Source organism: Bufo bufo, chromosome 6 (assembly GCF_905171765.1).
Source record: "Bufo bufo chromosome 6, aBufBuf1.1, whole genome shotgun sequence".
Taxonomy (NCBI): domain Eukaryota; kingdom Metazoa; phylum Chordata; class Amphibia; order Anura; family Bufonidae; genus Bufo; species Bufo bufo.
Window position 1 is genome coordinate 65,841,919 of NC_053394.1, and position 27,121 is coordinate 65,869,039.

At 43.2% G+C, this 27,121-nt stretch overlaps 1 protein-coding gene across 1 annotated transcript; it reads right to left on the reverse strand.

The window, feature by feature from the left end:
- Window positions 1–10,648: 10,648 nt before the first annotated feature.
- On the reverse strand, window positions 10,649–11,581 carry LOC121005514 (olfactory receptor 5V1-like). The gene has a single exon (XM_040438282.1). The coding sequence runs from the start codon at window positions 11,579–11,581 to the stop codon at window positions 10,649–10,651; it is 933 nt and encodes a 310-aa protein (XP_040294216.1).
- Window positions 11,582–27,121: the final 15,540 nt, after the last annotated feature.

Sequence of the window (27,121 nt, forward strand, 5' to 3'; positions counted from 1 at the left end):
TGTCTAACGTTTTCAAATCCAAAATACCCCAGTGACATTTCCTATAATTTTTTTATTAATATTTCCAATAACAGGGCATCTTAAGAATCCTGTATTGTTGTTTATTGTCACTACCTCCCCGATTCGGGAGTGGGTAATTGCCACGCGCCCCCTCCTTTACTTGGAAGCTTCGGCTTCAATAATTTGTCCCACATTTCTGCTCGATCACATTTAATTTCATCCATTGACCTCCCTTGGATGTAGTTTCCCTTTCTCACACTCCCTCTCCGGCGTCGAACCCTGATTTGCTGCTAACCGTCATCAACATGGTAGGCGCAGAAAAGAACATCGAAAGTTGATAGAGCAGATATCCAATTGGATCGTGGACATCACAGGGATGTGAGACATGGTGGAGCAGTATGTGAGCACACGCCTACACGTACTGACTGATGGGTCTGCCCCCTTCAACTTCTGGGTCTCCAAATTGGGCACATGGCCTGAGCTTGTCCTTTACGCCTTGGAGGTGCTGGCCTGCCCTGCAGCCAGTGTATTGTCTGAACGTTTGTTTAGCACGTCTGGAGGGGGTTATCACAGGTTATATTTCCCAATGTTTTGGGGTGTACCCTAATTTAAACAAAAAAAAATTAAATAAATTAAAATAAAAAAACAGTGTTGGCTACCTCCTCCACCGCCGCTTCCACCTACACCACCACATCCACCGCCTCCTCAACCTCCTACTCCGTATGGACCTCGTCCTCCTAGATCAAGATTATAATTTTTTATTTTTGCACATTTTATGTTATTTTAAGTCATATCCCTATCCACATTTGTTTGCAGAGCACTTTTCATGCTCTTAACCACATTTTGATGCCATTTGCAGCCCTCTAGCCCTTTCCATGACTTTTTTAGAGACATTTTAGTGCTCCAAAGTTCGGTCCCCATTGACTTTAATGGGGGTCGGGTTTGGGGTCAGGTTCGGGTCCCGAACTCGAACTTTTTTGTCAAGTTCGGCCGAACCCGTCGAACCCGAACATCCAGGTGTCCGCTTAACTCTACTGATATTCCCAAATGAAAGGGAGAATTTCTGTAGTTTATTTTATAAGGAGCAACTTTTTCTTCTGACCCTGTCAAGGCATAATTTTTGGACGCTTGTTCCTTCAACCAGCCACATTTTCCCCCCATAAACCTGTGTGTTTTAACATCATCTGCTCCTGATAATGGACAATTTTTGGAAGCTTTGGAATATCAAAAAGCAGAACACACATGCCTGTGTGGTGTGTGTTTTTAACACATTGTTTGTTAACAGAAATGTGCGTTTACCCACAGCTATGTATGTCAGTGTCACTTAAACATCATATACTTTTGCTGTCATCGCGTTCCAGAGCTTAGGGAAGCGGGTGGGAGGAGAAAAAAAGCAAAAATTCATAAAAAATGTAACAAAAAGAAATAACATGCTTTCGTAAAAATTATGTGTCCAATGAGACTAGTTAGTGTTATATGCAAATTTCCAGGGAAATTAGAGACAATCTGGTTCAGCCTAAACCTATTTGGGTCCAAACCGAACTATTTTCTAAAATTTGGTGAATCGTAACCAAACCGAATCTCGACAAGTTTGCTTATCTCTAGTTGAAAGCAAAAAAAAAAACAGTACCTCTGCAATCTTTCAGAGTTTTGTTTTTGTACTTAGGTTTACAGTAGTCAACATATTGTATAAATTACATGTTAATTAAGGATCATACTAACAAAGGAATGTTTTTGATTATGTTAAGCAGCACTAAATTGCATTGCCAAGGGTTAAATAGAGTCAAACTAATGTTTAATTACTTTAATTACTTGCTATTCCATTTTTTGAGACAACATGCCCAAAAAACATTGCTTTTATTTTTCTTTCTTTTCTCGTTCACTGTATGAGTTAAATAAAATGACAATTTTATGGTTTGGATTCTTACAGATGTGGCAATACCCCTTATGTACACTTATTTGCATAATAAAGCATTAGTAATGGAAAATATTTGTAATATAGTGTATTCTATATTGCGCTGTATAATGCCTGACAGTGTAAGGCCTCATGCACACGACAGTTGTTTTTTGCGTCCACAAATTGTGTGTCCGCCAAAAAAAACGGATGCAGCATCCGTTTTCTTGGGAGGATCCGTTTTTTTCCACAGATCCCTTGTAATAAATGCCTATCCTTGTCCGCAAATGTGAAAAAAGTAGGACATGCACTATTTTTTTTTGCTGAAGGGAAACACGGACAACGGACGCGGAACACAAACGGATGTACTATCAGCATTTTTTTGCTGACCCATTGAAATGAATGGGTCCCCATCCTATCCACAAAAAAAAATGGAACGGAGGCCGAGAAAAACAACTGTCATGTGCATGAGGCCTAACACTGGTAGTTAGCCTATTAGGCTCTGCCTCTCGCTGAGCCTAATAGGTGCAAGAAGATGACAGGTCTGGCAGTCGTTGTTAAGCTCCCATTTTCTATGGCACATCACAGAGTGGGGGGAACGAAGGGTTGACAGAGTTCTCTCCCTCTAACCACTTAGAAACTGTGGTTGCTATTGATACCAACAATTAAGGGGATATTACTGCTGGGACTGAAGTTACAGAAGGAGAAGGGCTGTGTAATATAGCACATCAAGAAACATCAACAGTCAGCTGTCCATGATGCACATTACCATCGGGGTCATATCCATCTAGAGAAGAAAAAGTTCACTCTCCAGAAGCAAAATGGCTTCTTTACTGTGAATCTGTTGAATGGTGTACCTCAGGGCATGGTAACCACAGGAACAGTGGACAGTTTTGCGACAGACAGGCAGCTGCCATGGGTCCCTTAAAGTAAATGTTTTTCGTGATGCCAGTTGCAGTGAAGCAACAAGGGCACAGGGCCCCTTTTAGTGATACCGTGGCTGGTACCCAGGTGTAGGAATGCCAGAGTAGTGTAGGGTGGCCTAAATGTCCCTTAATGTTGGTGCATGTGTCACTGTGCTCCTACCTGGATACGCTGGACTCTAGTCGTTGTCTCTGCAGCAATGAAAAAGAGGGTTTGTTGATAAAGGGGGAGCTTTGATCTGTGTAAATGTTTCTCCAAACAGTTCCAGGGTTTGTCTTGGTTTCAGCAGACTTTGGCATTAACTGTGGCAGGCAAACTCCTCTCTGCTACATCAGCTGCTCTCTGGCTGTGCTGTGCTAACAGGATAGCTGTATAGTTTAGCTTTCTCTGTGTACTGCCACTTCTCTCTGTAGTCTGTCTCTAAACTGGTCCAAGGAACTTTACTCCTGGCTTTAGAGGCTTCCAGCTTCTGCCTCCATATCCATCTGAGCTGAAGGTGATCCAGCTGGCCTGGGCAAGGCCACATCTAACAGGGACGTGCATCTGCTGCACACCCTTCCCCTGTCTAGGGAAAACCTAAACTAAAACTAACTGGTCCCCACCCTTCCTGCAGGAAGTTGGGCATGTCTACCACACCACAGAGGGGGTGTTAGAATGGAAGGAAAGCTCCATTCTCTGTCCCTGATGCTCTGTCATTTATGCTTCCACCTGCTGGTGAACCAGGCATATTACAATTGAACATAACAGTTACATGGAAAGAGATATGCACATTATACAGTATAGCATCTGGAAATAAACGCACAGATGACATTAGGTTAACCAATAAAGACAGTAGCGGAGTGCAGAAGTGGTAATGTCACTCAGGGGCATTATAGTTTTAAAAAAGGTTTAGATTATTATTACAACTAAATAACACTAATGCTTGCATAAATGATTAGAAATCTGGTTCTTCACTCCACCCATCAGTTGGTTGAACTTGATTTATGTATTTTTTCAACCATACTAAGGCTTCATGCACACAACAATGTCCATTTTGTGATCGCAAATTGCAGATCCACAAAAGACGGATGCCGGCCGTGTGTGTTCCGCATTTTACGGAACGTCCGGCCCTCAATAGAGCAGTCCTATCCTTGTCAGTGATACGGACAAGAATAGACATGTTCTATTTTTTTGTGGAACCGCGGAACGGATGTCCAGATGCAGACAGCACGCAGAGTGCTGTTTGCATCTTTTGCAGCCCCATTGAAGTGAATGTGTCCACATCCGACCTGCAAAAAATGCAGCTCGGGTGCGGTCCCAAACAACGATTGTGTGCATGAGGCCTAAATATCAAGAGGTTAAAATAAGCTTCTAATAAGCTTCTACATGTGAGCAGTGATCTCATGGTGAAGATGAGGATAATTTTACCAGATGCAGGACCGCCACCAATATATCACATATATCTGATTAATATATTATTTTGCTTCATCCACAAATTCATTTGAGATAAACTTGTGTCTATTGTTGAACCAATCAAAGTATCTTCCACGACTGCATTTACTGCTCCTAAATAGCTTTGGTCAGGCTCACAAAATTTTCTGAACTCTATTTGGCCATTACCCTGAAGAAAGTTCTCTACATTGTACTCCCTCAAAATACATTAAAAGAAAACTATTTCAAATATATTTAGATCAGCTTAAACTTGCATTATTAGTTTCCTCTCAGGTTTCTGTTAACTTTTAAGACATGACTAGGACAGCATACGAGTCAGTGGCATCTGTAAGGTTTTGATACTGATTCCAGGGCACACTTCCATAGACAATGGTGCAATAAATTTTTGGTAAACCAGTGGCAGTGACTGCTGAATATTCACTTCAATCTCTCGTTACTAGATTCAACTTGAAAAAGGTTGTTGTGTGTTATCTGGAATTTCATTGCTAATCTGGAAGGACTATAATTTGCACTGTTATATTTGCCCTTGAATAAAAATGAATTGCACCATTGTCTTATGGGAGTGTGCCCTGGAATCTGTATGTGGACTATTTGGGGTTGAGGATCCCTTCTGAGCGGCACCTCAAAAACATACAGAATCGTGTTTCCACTAATCCTTCCATCCATCAGGTTTTGTATTTATGGAAAAACAGATCCAGTAAAGCAGTCATGGCTCCATTAAAAACACAATCAATGATGCTAGAAGCAGACTTGAGTGAATAACTTTTCCTGTTATGAAGCTGTATTTGCCACCTATGAGACCACGAAGGCTGACATGCAGATCCATATTTTAGTGTCTGTTGTGTTATAGGAGACGAACATGGCTTCCTGTCTGCAAAATGCAAATGAGGCTAATTTACATTGATTAGTTCATCATCCGTGTTAAAGGCTATGTCTACATTTGCAACCATCTTCTTTCTTGTTCCGATGTATCTTAAAAGTTAAAAATAAACCAGTCTGCAAATTATGTTGAAGAGAATCTCTCACTACATAACTTGACATGGGGATGTGTGCATCTCAGCAGATTCCTTTATATGTTGTCCAAATCCAGAGAAATAAGCCTTTTAACTTTATGCAATTTAACCCCTCGGTGAAATGAGAGCATTGCCGTTGCACCTTGTTGCATCCAAGGCTCCACTCATCATCTTTGCCAGCTGTGCCATTGCCATTGCTTTGACTGACAGGGCCAAGCACTGTAAACTACTGAGGCTCGCTGGGCTTATGGAATTTATACTGCACATGCATCCATCACCCCGGTGAACTTCAGTACTGTACAGCAAGTGCCCCGAACAAAGAGGTGCACACATTGCTATGAGAATTTAGGGCCAGACGGGAAGAAAACAGATTCCCTGGGCCATACACAAGTAATTTTGTCCACCAAAAATTATTCAACCTAAGGATCACATTCTCTCCAGACAGAGTTCTTCCGTTGGCCATCACAAATCATGAGTCATGCTAGTTTGTCAAACAATTGTTTGCCCAAATGGCCAACATTGGTCATTTTGGCCTACTTTAATCTCGTGTGTATGAACCCTATTAGACTGAACGATTTTCGGGCCAATTATCGGGAACAAGCATTCATAGGAAAACTCATTCCCGATAACTGGCCAGTTTAACTGTGCAGATGATCAGGCGATAACCTAGCAAATGCTTGTTTATCAGCTAATTTCTATCTTTCATTAGGATGAAAGATGCATGATTATTAGCAGCACATCTTTCTGTGTAATCCAGGATGTGCTGCCGATAATAGGCAGAACCAGGGGCGTATAGATCGCGGTCACAGAGGGTGCGATGGCGACCGGGCCTGGTGGGGGAAGGGGGTCCCTTGCACTCACATGTAATGGGAGTGCTCTAAAGGGGCCCAACATGAAGTACAGTGAGAATGCTGGGCCCCATCAAAGCGCTCTTCAAACATTAGGGGGCGCAGGAGGCAGGGGGAGCGCAGAGGCAAGGAAGGGAGGGTGCACTCACCCGTCAGTTCTTGTTACTGCCGGGCTGTTCGTTTTCAGAGTGAAGCAGGGTGACCTCTCCGCTCACCTGCTTCACTGTTCATCTGAGCTCAGGCGCTCCCCCTGCTGGCCGCACATCGCGCTGCTGGCTGTGGAAGGAGTGCTGAAAGCCTGGGAATCGGCCTCCAGCACAGCCAGCAGCACGATGTGAGTGTGGGAGCGCATCATTGGGGAAGAGGGTAAGTATGTGTTTGTTTGTTTTTCCATAAAGCTGCAGACTGGAGGCAAAAGGGGGGCAACACCTAGAGTGAGGGGGCTCAAAAGTGAGGGGGTGGCCTAATCTGGAATACCTACTGTGAGGGGGCACCTAATCTGGAATAACTACTGTGATGGGGCACATATGTGGGCATAACTACTGTGAGGGGGCACATATGTGGACATAACTACTGTGAGGGGCACATATCTGGCATACTGTGAGGAGGCACATATCTGGCATAACTATTGTGAGGGAGGCACATATCTGGCCATAACCACTGTGAGGGGGCACATATCTGGCCATAACCACTGTGAGGGGGCACATATGTGGGCATAACCACTGTGAGGGGCACATATCTGGCATAACTGCTGTGAGGGGGCACATATCTGGCAAAACTACTGTGAGTGGGCACGTATCTGGCATAACTACTGTGAGGGGGAACATATCTGGCCATAACCACTGTGAGGGGGCACATATCTGGCATAACCACTGTGAGGGGGCACATATGTGGGCATAACCACTGTGACGGGCACATATCTGGCATAACTGCTGTGAGGGGGCACATATCTGGCATAACTACTGTGAGTGGGCACATATCTGGCATAACTACTGTGAGGAGGCACATATCTGGCCATAACCACTGTGAGGGGGCACATATCTGGTATAACCACTGTGAGGGGCACATATCTGGCATAACTACTGTGAGGGGGCACATATTTGGCTATACTTATTGTGAGGGGCACATAATCTGACATAACTACTGTGAGGAGGCACATATCTGGGCATAACTTCAGTGAGGGGGCACAAAAGTAGGCATAACTACTGTGACAGGAACAAAGGTGGGCATAACTGCTGTGAGGGGCCACAAGGAGGACATAACTATTTTGAAGGAACCACAAGGTGGGCTTAAATACTGTGAGGGGCCACAATGTGGGCATTAGTACTGTGTGGTAGCACTAAGTGGAAATGTCCTAGATTACCCTGCTATACATTGGCATGGCTCAGTCTTACAGACCAGCACAGCGCCCCCTGCTGATAATTTCACTGGGGAAGTCTCCATCCCTTCCTTATGTGATTATTCTTTATTTCTTTATGACCACAGGGGCCTTGTTCTGGATCCAGTGGACATCACTCCGATGCCAGCGCCACCCTGGATGAGGTAGGACAAGATTTTATTAGGACTGGGCGAGTGTAGCCATGCATTAGGCTTAGGGCTCTTTAACACGAGCGGATCCTGTGCGAGTAATCCACTGCGTGAAAGAGAGCCAAGCCCCGCTCCGGACAGCAGAGACACGGAGCATTAACATGATTGATAATGCTCTTTGCCTCTCTGTGATCTTTTTACTAAAAAATCACGCAGCGGATTACCCGCACGGCATCCGCCGTGTGAAAGAGCCCTTAGTGTAAAGAAAATCTGCAGTCTCTTTGTAAAAATAGGGGGGGGGGGAAGCGATCCAAAGTTTGCACCGGGGCCCGTAACACTCTAGAACTGACAGAAAGAGGAACAAATGCAGTAGCAGTCATTTCTCCCACATTCATTTTGCATAAGCCCGTATAATAAGCCTGAGAAAACAAGCCCCAGTAGATGTGGTTATTGTCCATACGCAGTCATCCTGCCTGATATTCAGTCTGTTAGGGCCTTAAAGGGAACCTGTCATCAATTTTATGCTGAACTCACCAAGGACAGTATAAAGTAGTGACAGACTTGGTGATTTCAGCGGTGTGTCACTCATGAGCTGAAAGTAAGCGGTTGCCAAGAACCAACCTCATTGCAGCAAAGGACTTGCAAAGAGTCAAATCTACCTGAGAAGAGTCAGGGTTATGCATAAGCTCCTACTCTTCCTACCCATCTGCTGATGATTGACAGTCTTCTCCTTACTTTTTTCCCAAGATGAGAACTGCCAATCATCAGCAGGTGGGCGGGGAGAGCAGGAACCTATTCATAACTCTGACTCTTCTCAGGTAGATTTAACTTTTTTCAAGGCCGGCTGGTTCTTGGCAACCACTGACTTTTAGCTCATTAGTGATACACCGTTTAAATCAGAATTTTTGTCACTAATTTATGCTGCTCTGAGTGAGAGCAGCATAAAGTTGATGACAGGTTCCGTTTGAGGGTACGGTCACATGGTCAGGTTCCTGCTTGCAGTTTTGGAGACCAAAATAAGGAGTGATACATAAAATGAACAGACAGATACATCTTCTCCTCTTTTTTTTATTCACTCCTGGTTTTGGCTTCCAAAACTGCATGCAGAAATCTTACCGTGTCGTTGTACCCTTCGTTACCATTCGTTGTAGACTCGCGCTGTGATAAAAATTAGTAAAGTGCTGAAACTGTCCTCAGTGTACAAAGCACAAACTAAAAAGGTGATATCTTCCAAACCATTCTAAAAGCCTATTGTTAGGGCTCAGGAGCTAGCAAAAAATCTCCCAAGTTCAGATTCTTTTTTTATGCATTTAAAAAAAAAAATGTTTGTTGGTGGACCCTTCTAATGTGCAAGGTTTAGTTAGAGCAGACAACCTCTTTAATGAGTTGTTAAAACAAACAACCTACGACATACAAAGAGGTTTCCCATGTTGGAAAAAATATCAGAAAGAGGATCCGGTATGTCAATGGGCTATGCCTCGTATTTCAGCTTTGATTTACTATGACAGACATCGACACGTACAAGAGCGGTGCTGTTTCTGGAAGAGAAGTTGATTATTTTTTTGTAATTTCTGGACAAACCCTTTAAAAGCACACAAGTAAATACAAATGATGTTTATGACTAGGAGACAGTTTTTAACCCTTTCCCGACTACCGCCGTACTAGGACGGCACTGGCCGGGTCTTTAAAGATGGCGCCTGCTCCTGAGCGGAGCAGGTGCTATAGCCACGGGTAGCCTGCTGTTTCTTATAGCAGACACCCGCGGTTAATGACCGCCATCGGCAGTAATGCCAATTACGGACATTTAACCCCTCTGATGCCGTGGTCAATCCTGACCACGGCATCTGAGCACGTGAAACACCAGAAGAGCGCGCTTCCGGTGATGCTCCGGCTCCCCCGTGCGGCCATCGGAGGAGCTGGAGCTTGTGTGCAGCAGCCCCTGTCTTTGTGAATGACAGGAGGCTGCTGCATAGTATTTCCTATGGAGCCCTTGCCTGTAATACAGGCATCCTCAAACTGTGGCCCTCCAGCTGTTGTAAAACTACAACTCCCACAATGCCCTGCTGTAGGTTGATACCTGTAGGCTGTTCGGGCATGCTGGGAGTTGTAGTTTTGCAACAGCTGGAGGGCCGCAGTTTGAGGGTGCCTGCTGTAATAGGACTCCATAGGAAACTAGCAATTTTCTGATAGACTCCAATGCTAGTGCATTGGGGTCTATGAGAATAGCAATCTAATGATTGCTTGTTATAGTTCCCTATGGGAACTATTAAAAAGTGTAAAAAAAAAAAAAAAGTTTTTAAAAATGGAAAAAACATAAAAATTCAAATCACCCCCTTTTCCCAAAATAAAAATAAAAGAATTAAAAAAAAATAAGCATCATGGGTGTCGCGATGTGTGAAAACGCCCATAGTATAAAAATATTAAAATTTATTCCCCATTACCCATAGATCGCCCCGCAAAAAATGAGCCCCCACACAGCTCCATACACAAAATTACAAAAAAGTTTTAGGGGTCAAAATATGGCGATGAAAAAATAAAACAGATTTTTTTCCCCCCCACTTTGTTATTATTTTATCACTATCAAAACGCAAGGCAAAACTATACATATAAGGTATCTCCGGATTCGTACTGACCTGTTGAATAAAAGTAACTGGTCAGTTCTATTGCACATCAAACGTCGTAAATTAAAAACTAGTAAAACTGTTGTTGATTTTTTATTAAAAATTTTTTTATTTCACCCCATTTGGAATTTTTTTCCCGCTTCCCACTACATCATATGCAATATTATATGGTGGCGTTGGAAAGTACAACTTGTCCTGCAAAAAACAAGCCCTCTAATGGCTATGTGAACAGACAAAAAAGTTATGGCTCTGGGAAGGCAGGGAGCGCTAAATGAAAACACAAAAAAAATACTACCGGGGTACAAAGGGTTAATGTCTTTATGTTGGAAAATTCATAGTGGCCAACTGTATACGTTGTAGAAAGTGGTCACTCCCTTTAACTTTTTTACTCTACAGAAATCTACTCAGCCTTTTAAATGCCTCCTTAAATTGCTTATTCTTGATGGTATAAATAAGAGGGTTCAGTACTGGGATGAGTATAATGTACAGAAGGGAGAAAAGCTTGTCCTGCATTGGGGCATATGTTGCTGTGGGTCTAACATGCAAAGTGAGGGAAGTTCCATAAAATATAATAACGGATATCAGATGGGAAGCACAGGTAAAGAAGGCTTTCTGCCTACCTTCTGCAGACTTAATATTCAAGATGGTGTTGATAATAAACACATAGGACAACAACGTCAATGTGAATGCGCTCAGTCCCACAACTGCTCCCAATACATATGTTGCAATCTCCACATGAATGGTGTTATTGCATGAAAGCTTTACCAAAGGGGAAATATCACAGAAAAAATGATTGACCTGGCGGGATGAACAAAACGGCAAATTGGCTATGAAAACTGTATGTAAAACCGGTTCCAGGGCAGCAGCAATCCACGTTCCTACTAAGAACAATGTGCAACGTTCCTTACTCATGAATATGGCATAATGAAGTGGGTAACAGATGGCCACATAGCGGTCATAAGCCATGACCGCAAGAAGGAAGAACTCTGTACAAGTAAAATAGATGAAAAAATATAGTTGAGTCATACACCCATGAAACGTTATGGTCTTCTGCTGAGTGAGGAGCATGGAGAGGAGCTTTGGCAAGATATTTGTGGTAGATAAAATGTCCACAATTGATAGGCTGCCCAGGAGAATATACATTGGAGTGTGCAGATGAGAGTCCAAGGTAATGCATGCAAACACCATTATATTCCCGAATAAAATGTTAAGATAAATTATTAGAAATATTACAAAAATAGGAATCTGATCTTTGGAGTCTGAGAAACCTTCAATTGTAAATTTTGTCACCTTGGTTTGACTTTTCTGGCTTAAATTAAACATCATTTAACAGATTTTAATTTCAAAAAGATATGAGTGAAAACGTGTTACACAAGAGATTGTTCATTACTGTACATCTTACCTAAAGAGCAACCATTCTGTTAATAATATGACAATCCAACATTTTTACTGTATACCAAGTTTATGAAAGGTAATTCACTGGCTAGCACTGGTGCCTTGCAGCGCTGGGGTCCTGGGTTCGAATCTGACCAAGGACAACATCTGCAAGGAGTTTGTATATTCTCCCAGTTTTTGTGTGGGTTTGCTCTGGGTACTCCAGTTTGCTTTCACTCTCCAAAAAGATATACTGATAGGGACCTTAGATTTTAAGCCCCATTGGGGACAGCTGGATGCTAATGTCTGTACAGCGCTGTGGAATATGTCAGCGCTATATAAGTGCATATAATAAATAAATAAATAATATGACTGAATACAAAATTGTAATTTTGCTCTAGGTTTTAAAGAAAATTTCGAACATGAGAGGAGAGTGGCATGTCATCGCCCATATAATCCATTAGGGCATATGGATGCCATAAAGAAGTATCACCCTGTATAAGCCAGAATGGACAGCTACAACTGTGGTCCATATAATCTGTTAGGGCATGTGGAAGATCACCCCTGTATAAGCCAGAATGGACAGCCAAAATGTAAAAGCAGCTTTCACTCTGGTGGTCTTGAGCTATCTATGTATTGCATTATTGGCCATACATCTGTCACATGTAATACATTTACTCAGCAGCAGTGTTGGCCAAGAAAAAAAAAATCGCTTTTGCTGGGAGTGCCTGATCTGAGACTAGTGTTGAGCGCGAATATTCGAAAAGCAAATTTTTATCACAAATATCGGCACTTTGAAAATTTTCAAATATTTGGAATATAGTGCTATATATTCGTAATGAATGTTTTTTTTTTAACACAGTACACATCAGGTGATCATCCCTCCCTTCTTCTAGCTTGTGAGCCAATGAGAAGGCTTTGTCACAGCTTAGCAACACCCCTAGCAACCAATAGAAAAGTTGCCTGCCCCTTACTATATAAGAACCTCCCCAGCAGCTAAGTTTATTGCAGTTATGAAAGAGACAGCAGTGTCATTGCCACTGTCATTAGACAGTTAACTTATATATATAATTCAGATAGTTAGGGGGAGATAGTCAGTGTAGGTTAGATTGATCTATAGTGTAGCAGATATTGGCGAAAATTCACAAGCGCAAACATATTGGAGCACTCTATCTGCATATAAAGCTATTCTAATGTTCTGCCGTGCCAACCATTTTCTCCAGTCTCATAAAACTTATACCAGCTTGAAAAATGTAGCATAAGTCACCGACAACTGGTCTTTCGCTCGCATTACGCGAATAATACATTGCCGATTTTCGCAATCAAGAATATAATCTCGAATTCACGAATATATGACGAATATTCTAAAAAATATTTGCGAAATATTGTGAATTCGAATATTGCCCCTGCCGCTCATCACTATCTGAGACAAGCATTTTACAGTGGTTTGCCAATCCAGGGTTTTTTCCAGATATGTATGGCTTATCCTCAACATATCAATATTACATCAGTGGTTGTCTGACAGCCCCACTGATCACCTGTCTCAGGCTTTTTGTTTCTCAACACAGTTTCCACTCAACTCTGAGATAAATACTTACAGTGTACCACTACCTAATTTTTTTCATAATTCAATAGTATAGGTGATAATAGTGAATTTTGTAATATAATTTATTTTAAAATGTGCCTGTCTCTACACTTTTTTCCATCCCTCTGCCCGTTCTCTATCTCTGAAACGCTGAACAAATACATACACGGAAGTGAGTATGCAGCCCATTGAAATCTATAGAGAGGGGAGGAGGAGGACGAGCTGCAGTGGAAGGGACCAGGCATGCCTGCTACTCAGTGATTTATACCTCCCCAGAGCTGCATTATCAGATGAAAAATGATCCAGTTCTGGGGTGAAATAAATCTCTCACTTAATTCTGCAGCTGTGCCTGGTGTAAAATGATCTCTCTTTTGTGTACAGATTTGATCAATTTTGAGAAAGTGATTATTGCATGGGTGGAGGTGTGGGGTAGTAACTGGTAATTTTCTATAATAAAATATATTACAAAATTCAATTTTAATACCTATACGATCGAATTATACAAAAATAAAATTTTAGGCATGCTTTAAGTCTTTATACTGCTAGGAAAATGCAGCTAAGTAACTACATTTTTGCATATGCATATTAATTTTGGTCTGCAAGAAAACAGATCCTTGAGAAATGTTTACATTCCATGTACATTCCATTTTTCTTTCTCGCTCCCATGAATAGAAAGGAGTATTCTAATCCATTAAAATCAAACAGGAATAGAATGAGATTCTCGCATCAGGGACGTGGATCTGTGAGAAAACGGATGTGTGCATAGCCCTATTGAATTATATGGGTCAGTGTAGTATGTGCTTTTAAAACTGATTACACATTGAAGAAAAATACAGCTCTTAAGGAGATATTTTCACAGAACAGATTTGATGTAGAAAAATTCATACCTTGCAAGTACAATATTTGGATTTTGATGCAGAGTTTGATAAAAACTACAGGGAGTGCAGAATTATTAGGCAAGTTGTATTTTTGAGGATTAATTTTATTATTGAACAACAACCATGTTCTCAATGAACCCAAAAAACTCATTAATATCAAAGCTGAATATTTTTGGAAGTAGTTTTTAGTTTGTTTTTAGTTTTAGCTATTTTAGGGGGATATCTGTGTGTGAAGGTGACTATTACTGTGCATAATTATTAGGCAACTTAACAAAAAACAAATATATACCCATTTCAATTATTTATTTTTACCAGTGAAACCAATATAACATCTCAACATTCACAAATATACATTTCTGACATTCAAAAACAAAACAAAAACAAATCAGTGACCAATAAAGCCACCTTTCTTTGCAAGGACACTCAAAAGCCTGCCATCCATGGATTCTGTCAGTGTTTTGATCTGTTCACCATCAACATTGCGTGCAGCAGCAACCACAGCCTCCCAGACACTGTTCAGAGAGGTGTACTGTTTTCCCTCCTTGTAAATCTCACATTTGATGATGGACCACAGGTTCTCAATGGGGTTCAGATCAGTTGAACAAGGAGGCCATGTCATTAGATTTTCTTCTTTTATACCCTTTCTTGCCAGCCACGCTGTGGAGTACTTGGACGCGTGTGATGGAGCATTGTCCTGCATGAAAATCATGTTTTTCTTGAAGGATGCAGACTTCTTCCTGTACCACTGCTTGAAGAAGGTGTCTTCCAGAAACTGGCAGTAGGACTGGGAGTTGAGCTTGACTCCATCCTCAACCCGAAAAGGCCCCACAAGCTCATCTTTGATGATACCAGCCCAAACCAGTACTCCACCTCCACCTTGCTGGCGTCTGAGTCGGACTGGAGCTCTCTGCCCTTTACCAATCCAGCCACGGGCCCATCCATCTGGCCCATCAAGACTCACTCTCATTTCATCAGTCCATAAAACCTTAGAAAAATCAGTCTTGAGATATTTCTTGGCCCAGTCTTGACGTTTCAGCTTGTGTGTCTTGTGTGTCTTGTTCAGTGGTGGTCGTCTTTCAGCCTTTCTTACCTTGGCCATGTCTCTGAGTATTGCACACCTTGTGCTTTTGGGCACTCCAGTGATGTTGCAGCTCTGAAATATGGCCAAACTGGTGGCAAGTGGCATCTTGGCAGCTGCACGCTTGACTTTTCTCAGTTCATGGGCAGTTATTTTGCGCCTTGGTTTTTCCACACGCTTCTTGCGACCCTGTTGACTATTTTGAATGAAACGCTTGATTGTTCGATGATCACGCTTCAGAAGCTTTGCAATTTTAAGAGTGCTGCATCCCTCTGCAAGATATCTCACTATTTTTGACTTTTCTGAGCCTGTCAAGTCCTTCTTTTGACCCATTTTGCCAAAGGAAAGGAAGTTGCCTAATAATTATGCACAACTAATATAGGGTGTTGATGTCATTAGACCACACCCCTTCTCATTACAGAGATGCACATCACCTAATATGCTTAATTGGTAGTAGGCTTTCGAGCCAATACAGCTTGGAGTAAGACAACATGCATAAAGAGGATGATGTGGTCAAAATACTCATTTGCCTAATAATTCTGCACGCAGTGTATATGCTAACCTGCTCATCACCGTGTGTACTACATATGCTGCATGCAGATTGCAGTACATTTTCAATTCAGCAGGTTCACTTTAAATGAGTATTCTGTTTTCAGGAAATAAATATTTATTATTTGTGTGATGTGATATATACAGTCAATGTTCCAATATGCTTTCCTTATCAATTCCTGGCTTTCAGGATCAAGTCATTCAATGATCATTCATTCATTATTTTCACTGGCTAATAATCTCATGATGATTTTTTGCATAATAAGACTACTTTCACATTTGCGGCAGAGTGATCCGGCAAGCAGTTCCGTCGCCGGAACTGCCTGCCGGATCCGGCAAAACGTATGCCAACTGATGGCATTAGTAAGACTGATCAGGATCCTAATCAGTCTTAAAAATGCCTGATCAGTCAAAAGAATGCATTGAAATGCCGGATTCGTCTTTCCGGTGTCATCTGGCAAAATGGATCCGGCATTTATTTTTTTCGCCTTTTTTCCGGTCTGGGCATGCACAGACCGGAAGGACGGATCTGGCATTACGGTATTTTGAGTGCACTAATACATTCCTATGGAAAAATATTCAGGCAAGTCTTCAGTTTTTTTCGCCGGAGATAAAACCATAGCATGCCGCGGTTTTATCTTTTGCCTGATCAGTCAAAATGACTGAACTGAAGACATCCTGATGCATCCTGAATGGATTGCTCTCCGTTCAGAATGCATGGGGATATACCTGATCAGTTCTTCTCCGGTATAGAGCCCCTAGGACGGAACTCTATGCCGGAAAAGAAAAACGCTAGTGTGAAAGTACCCTTAGTGTAGGGTAGATTACAGTTACATAGTGTATGTCATGTAATCTGTCCAGATTTTTATGCCCTAAGAATAAACAGTGAGAGCTCACATTGAATGACCACGAGCAGAAACATTGAAAACTGTGTGGAAAGGAAAAAAACAAAGTCTATTGAAAAATTGACCAACTTTTCATGATATAAAAAAGACATATTTTTTGCCTAAACCAGAAAATGAAATCTTCAATGGTGCTATATTTCTATATGCAATTTTTTAGCCAAATAAAACAAAAAACGAATGAATTGAATTAAGAATTTCTATGTTTTACTGCATGTTGCATGCTTTCCTGCACTGTGGTAGATTCAGAAGATGTACAACTGCAAGTAACATATTTTGATGCTGCAATGAGTTGTAACAAATAGCAAGCTGTGAAATCACAATACAGTATACTTACATGAATATCCATTACTTCACACATAGATTCTGATATACCCGAACATGTTTATATGTATGAAAAAATTCAGTTAGATATTCTGACAGTGTTATATTTTGTGCATGAAGCAGGCTTTGTGGAGGTTAGGCAATTTTTAAAGGTTCAGAGTCAAATTCATCAGGGAAAATAATAATGAAGGAAGCTATTTCTAGCAATATAAATCCCAATTCACAGAACAGCAAACTCAAGAAATTAAACAATTATACGATGTTGTAATTAGAAATGAGCGAATTTTTTAAAAATGTAATTCGCTGGTTCGTCTAATTTTTTTGAAAAATGTTATTTGATCCAAATATATTCGCAGTGAATTGCTTTAAAAAACAGCTATTTCTTAGCTGCAGAGAGCCTTTATAGTGGTTGTGGCGAAAGCCTTTTCGCCACGGTGTTTTGGAGGGGGCTGTTTGCCCGCCTCCTGCCTCTGGATTACGGCCCTTTAAGAACCATCTGGGGACATACTGTGGAGTTACTGGATGGCCACCATTTCATGTATCAGAGGCACATGGTGAGAACAATGGATGAAGCACATGGTGAGAACAATGGATGGCAGCCATTTTAACTCACAGACACTGTTTGGACTTTTCTACACGGAGCCATCTCGCCGGTATTTGGTGCACAAAGACATCGGACAGTAGTTTTAAACTATACAACAGGGGACACATTATACAGTAATTATTTTTTATATAGCCTGTATATGTTCTGCGGAATCTGCATTAAACTGTATCTTCCAAACTACTGAACGGATCTAGGTGAATTTTGGATATGTGGTTGTTGTTATGGGGTTATTGCATGTTTTGGGGTTCCTGTGATATGTTTTAGAAAACTGTATTTCTCTGCCTGTGATAATTATATTAGCCATTGTGTTCAGTAATCATATCACAGGCAGAGAGGAGGATTTTGTGTGGGAGTGTCTGTGTGTATTGTACAGATTGATTGGTTGTATTTCAAAAGCCTGGGGGCAGTACTATGTTTGTGGATTGTGAATAAAAGAGGCTGTATGTCCCAGGACAGTGTGTTCTGCTTGACCTCAAAACGAAGTGTCGTCTCGTTATTGGGGGAATTGGATTGTATGCTGATTGCCAGGAGTGTAAGCTGATTGTATGCTTTTCCTGTTCAGCGGTTTCCAGGATTCGTGTAGTTTGCAGTTCGGCAGACTGGTCCTTGCAGTAGCTGCCTGTGCATTGAAAGGAGGATATCGTCTGAACGGAGTTGTGTGCTGAACGGTCCGTTACAATTGTAGAACACTGTGCCTTGCAGTAACACGAATAGGGAGTCTGGTTTTGTAGTGAAATAATACTGTGAGTCCGTATGACATGCAGGTGACAGGCGTCGCTCTTAGAATCAATGCACATATCACTTATTTGGGAAGTTACGGGGCCAAAACTGACAAAATAACTCAAGTATGAACTCAGCCTCTCAGGTCGATGTTGGCGACAAGAAGAAGCGCACTCCTTCTACACCGTCATCAGCGGATTCCACATAAATGTCTACAGAACCAGTTCTATTAAACGTTTATACAAGTAGAGCCCCCGGACAGAGTGGAGAGGGTATCAGGGTGGACCCAAAACAGAGATGACACGTGAATGGAATATTTCCATGTCTTCTGTGTTTTGTACCCACTCCTGCTTTTGGCTACCAAATCACAAGCCAATTCTGGCTTAGAGCTGCTACACAGACAGGATCCATAGTCTGGAGGTGGCAGCAGCATGAGGAGGCCACAAAGTGGCAAGGTGACATATTGTGGAGGTGGCAGCAGCATGAGGAGGCCACAGAGTGGCAAGGTGACATAGTGTGGCGGTGGGTGGCAATACCAGTACCCGCTGAAGATGGTGGGTGAAAGAAGGAGCACTTGGCATCAGATGTGTGCCATCAGGCGGATGACAACATCAGAATAGTAGCTGAGGCAGGTAGACTGAAGAAAATGGTTGTCAAACTGTTGGTGTGGCACCATGGATGATCTAGTCTAATGCATTAGGCATTGGTGGGTGGAAATCCTGGCTGATCCACGTCTGATTAATCTTGACAAAGGTCAGTCTCTCCACATTTTGGGTGGACAGGCAATTTGTTCTTGGGGTAACTATGGCCCCCGTCGCACTAAACACCCACTCTGATGCCACACTACTGGCCGGGCAGGACAGCTGTTCCAGGGCAAACTCTGCTAGTTTCGGCCACAAATCCAGTTTGGCTGCCCAGTACTCCAGCGGATCTTAAATGTGGGGTGGCAGAGTGCTGTCCAAGTATGCCACCACCTGCTGGTTTAGGTCCTGCTCCAGGTCTAACTGCTGCTGCTAATGAGTAGTTTCTTCACTAGGCTGGTAAAGAAAGCTGCTCATCAGCGACTCTAGCCTAAGGTTGCTGCTGATGGAGCTGGAACTGCTCCTACCCCCCACCCTGCAACATCAGCCATGGCAGAGGAACGTGAGCACAGAGGGCCCCCCGTCACATTGCTTGAGCTCCAATGTCCTCCTCCTCCTCCAGTTCAGCCCCCACAGGGCTCATGTGGCCGTGAGATCTAGGCGCCATGTCTCCAGTCCCCTGACCAGCCAGATTTTCTAGCATCTGTTCCGGGACATGAAGCATTAGAATGACGTTGTTCATCCCGTAGTCCTGGTTACTGACAAATAGCGTGGCCTCCTCAAAGGGCCTGAGAAAAAGGCAGGAGTCACGAATAGTGATGGACGAACATCGGCCGGGACGATTCGCGAACGGGATCGCGATCAAATGTTCACGAACCGCAAGTTCGCGGCAGGCCCCATTCAATTTAATGGCAGGCAAACCTGAAAAACCTTCAAGTCATTATTGCAGCCACCAAATACTTACAAGAAGTGCACAAATCATCCCACAACATGGACAGTGACATACCAGAGGGGGATCAATGGCAAAAATTCCCACAAAAAATGTACAGGCCCCAAAAATTAGGCATTCACCTGACAGAAAACATCATATGATTATGTGGCTAGAGGTATATTAGACGGTCATTGGATATCAATTTTACTGCAGGCTAGTACAAATAGATGTCAAATACATATGTTTAAACAGAACAAAAAATATAAAATTGGATTAAAAACCCCAAATAATAATAGTTGAAATTCAATAACATGTGGTCGTCACAGGTTTTGAATTCCTCCGAGGTCCCAAATATTAGGCATTCACAGGACAGAAAAGAACAAGTAATTATGTGGCTGGAGGTATATTCGAAGGTCAGTCAATATCAATTTTACTGCAGGCCAGTGTAGTACAGGCCCCAAACATTAGGCATTCACCGGACAGAAAAGAACAGTTGATAATGTGGCTGGAGGAAAATTAGGCGGTCACCGTATAAAAAATTTTCTGTTATCCAGTTAGATTACAGGCCCCAAACATTATGCATTCACCGTACATAAATGATCAAGTGATTATGTGGCTGGAGGTATATTAGATGGCCATTCAATAATATTTTTACTGCAGGCCAATGTAGTACAGGCCCTAAACATTAGGCATTCACAGGACAGAAAAGAACAAGTAATTATGTGGCTGGAGGTATAATAGACGGTCATTAGATATCAATTTTAGTGCAGGCCAGTACAAATAGATGTCAAATACATATGTTAAAAAGAACAAAAAATATCAAATTGGATTAAAAACATGGCTAACGAAATCCCACCTCTTGAAAAAATAAAAATCATAATTGTTGAAATTCGATGACACGTGGTCGTCATAGGTCCCAAATAGGGTTGAGCGAACCCGAACTGTAAAGTTCGGGTTCATACCGAACTTTTGATTTTTGGACCCCGAACATTTCAGTAAAAGTTCGGGTTCGGGTTTGGTGTTCGGAGAGTTAATGGCACTTTTTGAAAGGCTGCAGAGCAGCCACTCAACAAGCGTTTAACTCGTGTGCCCTTAGAAGCCATCACAGCCATGCCTACTAATGGCATGGCTGTGATTGTCCAGTGCAGCATGTGACCCAGCTTCTATACAGTTGCAAGAAAAAGTATGTGAACCCTTTGGAATGATATGGATTTCTGCACAAATGTGATCTGATCTTCATCTAAGTTACAACAGTAGACAATCACAGTCTGCTTAAACTAATAACACACAAATAATTAAATCTTCCATGTTTTTATTGAACACACCATGTAAACATTCACAGTGCAGGTGGAAAAAGTATGTGAACCCCTAGACTAATGACATCTCCAAGAGCTAATTGGAGTGAGGTGTGAGCCAACTGGAGTCCAATCAATGAGATGAGATTGGAGGTGTTGGTTACAGCTGCCCTGCCCTATAAAAAACACACACCAGTTCTGGGTTTGCTTTTCACAAGAAGCATTGCCTGATGTGAATGATGCCTCGCACAAAAGAGCTCTCAGAAGACCTACGATTAAGAATTGTTGACTTGCATAAAGCTGGAAAGGGTTGTAAAAGTATCTCCAAAAGTCTTGCTGTTCATCAGTCCACGGTAAGACAAATTGTCTATAAATGGAGAAAGTTCAGCACTGCTGCTACTCTCCCTAGGAGTGGCCATCCTGTAAAGATGACTGCAAGAGAACAGCGCAGACTGCTCAACGAGATGAAGAAAAATCCTAGAGTGTCAGCTAAAGACTTACAAAAGTCTCTGGCATATGCTAACCTCCCTGTTAGCGAATCTACGAATCTACGATCCAAGAATGGATTTCATGGGAGAATACCACATAGGAAGCCACTGCTGTCCAAAAAAACCATTGCTGCACATTTACAGTTTGCACAAGAGCACCTGGATGTTCCACAGCAGTACTCAAAACCTCATCCCAACTGTGTAGTATGGTGGTGGGGGCATCATGGTTTGGGGCTGCTTTGCTGCATCAGGGCCTGGACTGATTGCTATCATCGAAGGAAAAATGAATTCCCAAGTTTATCAAGACATTTTGCAGGAGAACTTAAGGCCATCTGTCCACCAGCTGAAGCTCAACAGAAGATGGGTGTTGTAACAGGACAACAACCCAAAGCATAGAAGTAAATGAACAACAGAATGGCTTAAACAGAAGAAAATACACCTTCTGGAGTGGCCCAGTCAGAGTCCTGACCTCAACCCGATTGAGATGCTGTGGCATGACCTCAAGAAAGCGATCCACACTAGACATCCCAAGAATATTGCTGAACTGAAACAGTTCTGTAAAGAGGAATGGTCAATAATTACTCCTGACCGTTGTGCACGTCTTATCTGCAACTACAGGAAACGTTTGGTTGAAGTTTTTACTGCCAAAGGAGGTTCAACCAGTTACTAAATCCAAGGGTTCACATACTTTTTCCACCTGCACTGTGAATGTTTACATGGTGTGTTCAATAAAAACATGGTAACATTTAATTCTTTGTGTGTTATTAGTTTAAGCAGACTGTGATTGTCTATTGTTGTGACTTAGATGAAGATCAGATCACATTTTATGAGCAATTTGTACAGAAATCCATATCATTCCAAAGGGTTCACATACTTTTTCTTGCAACTGTATAAGCTGGAGTCACGTAGCGCTGCACGTCACTCTGCTCTGATTAGTGTAAGGATAGGATGCTGCTGCTGTGAGGGAGAGAATAGGACAGAATCTTTAATCAGAAGTGCTTGTTAACTCAGCGATCTACCTAGATTTTGCTTTGAGGGTGCAGTGCACAATCTTTTTACCCTGCCCTGAGCCCAGTGACCTAGAAAAATAACTTTTATCTGTCTGCTAGTTAGGTGGATGGCGGCGGCGGCGGCCATTTTATGCAAGTTCTGTGCAACAGAAGCTTGAACTACTGCAATTATATTCTGGGTTTAAAAAAAATCACCCATTTTTAGAAAGACCCTACATCTGTGGCCTTTGCAGCATTAGTCAGTGTGCAATTTAAAAAACACCCTATTTGGGCAAAATACTCAATTTTACAGCCTTTGCTGGATCTGTCAGTGTGAAATTCAAGCGTTATAAACTGCTGTCATATTATGTTATTAAAAAATCACCCATTTTGGGCAAAGTACTTAATATTGCAGCCTTTGCTGCATCTGTGATTATTAAAAACAAGCTTGAAATTATTCAATAATTTTCTGGGTTTTAAAAAACACCCATTTTTGGCAATACCCTCCATCTGGGGTCTCTGCCGCATTAGTCAATATGTAATTTAAGCTAGAAATACAGCAATAATTTTCTGGGTTTTAAAAAACACCCTTTTTGGGCAAAATACTCAATTTTACAGCTCTCGCTGCATCTGTCAGTGTGAAATTCAAGCGTTGGGCAAAATAATAAATTTGCGGCCTTGTCTGCATCTGTCAGTGTGAGATACAAGCTTGAAATAAAGCAATAATATTCTGGGTTTAAAAAAACACTCATTTTGGCCAAAGTACTTAATATTTCCGCCCTTGCTGCATTTGTCATTGTGAGATACACGCGTTAGATACTGGTGTTCTATTCTGCTATTAAAAAAACACCTATTTTGGGCAAAAAACTTAATTTTGCAGCCTTTGCTGCATGTGTCATTGTGAAATGCACCCTTTAGATACTGTTCTATTCTGCTATTAAAAAATCACCTATTTTGGGCAAAAAAACTTAATTTTGCAGCCTTTGCTGCATCTGTCATTGTGAGATACACCCTTTAGATACTTTTGTTCTATTCTGTTATTTAAAAAAACACCCATTTTGGGCAAGATCCTAAATTTGAGAAATATGAGGAGAGCATCAAATAAGGGACGTGTCCCCGGTCGTGGTGCTGCTGGTGGAGCTCCTGTTGCAAGGAGAGGACGTGGTCTAGCTGTGCCAGCTACACACACAAGTGAAACACCTTCCTCAGGTGCGAGTAGGCGACAGAACCTTCAGCGGTATTTGGTCGGGCCTAATGCGGCTCTACGAATGGTGAGGCCAGAACAAGTAAAGGCGATCGTAGATTGGGTTGCTGACAGTGCCTACAGTTCCTTTACATTGTCTCCCACCCAATCTCTTGCTGAAAGATCAGAGTTGGCACCTGCAGCCAATGTCCATTAGTCTTTCACCTCACCCCCTTGCAAATCAGCCAAGCAATCTGAGCCCCAAGTCATGCAGCAGTCTCTTCTGATTTTTGATGACTCTGCTAGCAGGGTTTCCCAGGGCCATACACCTAGCCCTGCCCCAGAAGTGGAAGCCATTGAGTGCACTGATGCCCAACCACTTAGGTTTCAAGATGAGTACATGGGAGGACTACCGCAGCACATCTCGGATGATGACGAAACACAGGTGTCAACTGCTGCGGTTTTCAAAAGTGTGCAGACCGACAAGGAGGGCAGGGGTGTAGACTGGGTGGAAGATGATGTGGAGTACAATGAGGTCCTCCACCCCACATGGAATCAAGGTCAAGCGAGTGATCTGTGTAGTTCGGAGGAAGAGGCGGTGGTCGCACAGAGCCACCAGCACAGCAGAAGAGGGAGCAGGGTGCAAAAGCAGAGCGGCCATCCCTTAGACAGTACGCCTTCTACTGCCCACCGCAGCAAGGTAACCGAGCACACCAAAGCCAGCTCCAAGGAGTTCCCTGGCGTGGCAGTTCTTCAGACAATGTGCTGACGACAAGACACGAGCCTGAAGCGAGGCATAAACGTTCTCAACCTGAGCACAACCTGCATGACCAGGCATCAAAGTGCAAAGCACGAGCTGCAGTGGAGTAGACACCTCAAAAACCAAAAAAGGTATCTGGCTCCTCCTGCTTACTCTTCTGCTGCAGTTTCGGCCTCTTCATCCACCTCTGGAGTGACAGTGCCACCTGCCACCCCACAAACAGAGGATCTGCCAGCAACACCACCACCTGGGTCACCAAGCATCTCCACAATGTTGCACGGAAGCGTTCAGCTCTCCATCTCCCAAACACTGGAGCGAAAGAGGAAGTACCCCCCTACCCCCCCCTGATCCCTGGACCTGAATGCTGAACTGGCCTTTGAAATGCTGTCATTCAGTTGGGTGGAGCAGGAGAGTTTTAAAAGCGGTGGCTGCAGCGTAACTTTGGCCTTCCTGCTGACCGCCTCATATGCGACGTGCCCACAAGGTGGAACTCCACCTTGCACATGCTGGCCAGACTGTGCAAGCAGCAGCAGGCGATAGTGGAGTTTCAACTGTAGCACGCACGGGTGAGTCGCTCTGCGGAACAGCACAACTTCACCACCAATGACTGGGCCTCCATGCGAGACCTGTGTTTCTTGTTGCGCTGTTTCGAGTACTCCACCAACATGGCCAATGCCGATAACGCCATTCTTTGCGTTACTATCCCACTTCTATGCCTCCTTGAAAAAACACTGCTGGCGATGATGGAAGAGGATGTGGCACAGGAGGAGGAGGAGGATGTGGCACAGGAGGAGGAGGAGGAAGAGGGATCATTTCATAGGGTTTTCTGCCAGTCATTCACAAGTGGCTCAGAGTGTGGGTTCCTGCACCCACAAACGCCAGGTACACAATTGTCCAGCCAGGACACAGTTCTGGAGGATGACGTGGTGGAGGATGAGGAGGAGGAGATGGAGGAGGAGGAACCGTGTTCACAGCAGGGTGGCACCCAAACCAGCTCATGGCCATCACTGGTACGTGGCTGGGGGGATATAGAGGACACAGACGATGCACCTTCGACAGAGGACAGCTTTTCGTTGCCTCTCGGCAGCCTGGCACACATGGGCGATTACATTCTCTGCAATGACCGCCAAGTTGCCCACATTCTAACTTGTGCTGATTACTGGGTGGACATGCTGCTGGATCCCTGTTGCAAGGACAACGTACCATCCTTAATTCCATCACTGGAGTGTGATCGTAAGATGCGCGAATACAAGCGCGCGCTGGTAGACGTGCTGCTGGTGGCATTCCCACCTGACAGCGGGGGCACAGTGGAAGCACAAGGCGAAGGCAGAGGAGGAGGAAGAGGTCGCCAATGCAGCTGGGGCACCACCAGCACCTCGGAAGGCAGGTATAGCATGGCCGAAATTTGGAAAAGCTTTGTCAGCACGCCACAACAACCAGCACCACCAGCTGATATGGAACGTCTTAGCAGGAGGCAGCATTTCAGCAACATGTTGGAGCAGTATGCGTGCACACGCCTACACGTACTGAATGACGGGTCTGCCCCCTTCAACTTCTGGGTTTCCAAATTGGGCACATGGCCTGAGCTTGCCCTTTACGCCTTGGAGGTGCTGGCCTGCCCTGCAGCCAGTGTATTGTCTGAACATGTGTTTAGCACGGCAGGGGGCGTTATCACAGACAAGCGCAGCCGCCTGTCCACAGCCAATGTGGACAAGCTCACATTTAATCAAATTAACCAGGCATGGATCCCACAGGACTTGTCCCTACCTTGTGCAGAATAGACATGTATACCGGCCTTAACCAGCCATTGTTATACTACAGCGCAATTGCTCATTGTTGTATTTTGGATATTTCACACTCTTTTGGAGTGTACCCTAATAAAAAAAAATATTAAAGCCAAAAACCAGTGTTGGCTACCTTGTCCTCCTCCACCGCCGCTTCCACCTACACCGCTACGTCCACTGCTTCCTCAACCTCCTACTCCATATGGACCTCGTCCTCCTAGATCAAGATTATGATTTTTTATTTTTACGTATTTTATGTTATTTGAAGTCATTTCCTTATCCACATTTGTTTGCAGACCACATGCCATGCTCTTAACCACATTTTGCTGGCATTTGCAGCCCTCTAGCCCTTTCCATGACATTTTTAGAGCCATTTCAGTGCTCAAAAGTTCGAGTCCCTATTGACTTCAATGGGGTTCGGGTTCGGGGTCAAGTTCAGGTCCCGAACTCGAACTTTTTTGTGAAGCCGGCCGAACCTGTCGAACCCGAACATCCTGGTGTCCGCTCAACTCTTGTCCCAAACATTAGGCAATCACCGGACAGAAAAGGCCTTTTATGCCGCTCTATATACATAGGACAAGGACCATTCTTTGTTCTGGGTGGTGGCGGATATGTGTGGGCTGGCATGAGGAAATTCAATTACACGTGGTCGTTACAGGTGTTGAATTCCTCCGAGATCCATGCCTCATTAATTTTTAGAAATGTGAGGTAGTGCACACTGTCATGATCTAGGCAAGTGCGCTTATCGGTCACGATCCCCCCTGCTGCGCTGAACGTCCTTTCGGACAGGTCACTCGACGAGGGTCAAGCCAAGAGTTCCATGGCAAATTGTGCCAGC

What these genes read in the sequence shown, in the direction of transcription:
- LOC121005514 (XM_040438282.1), bottom strand. Translation starts at nt 11,581, where the DNA reads ATGTTTAATTTAAGCCAGAAAAGTCAAACCAAGGTGACAAAATTTACA.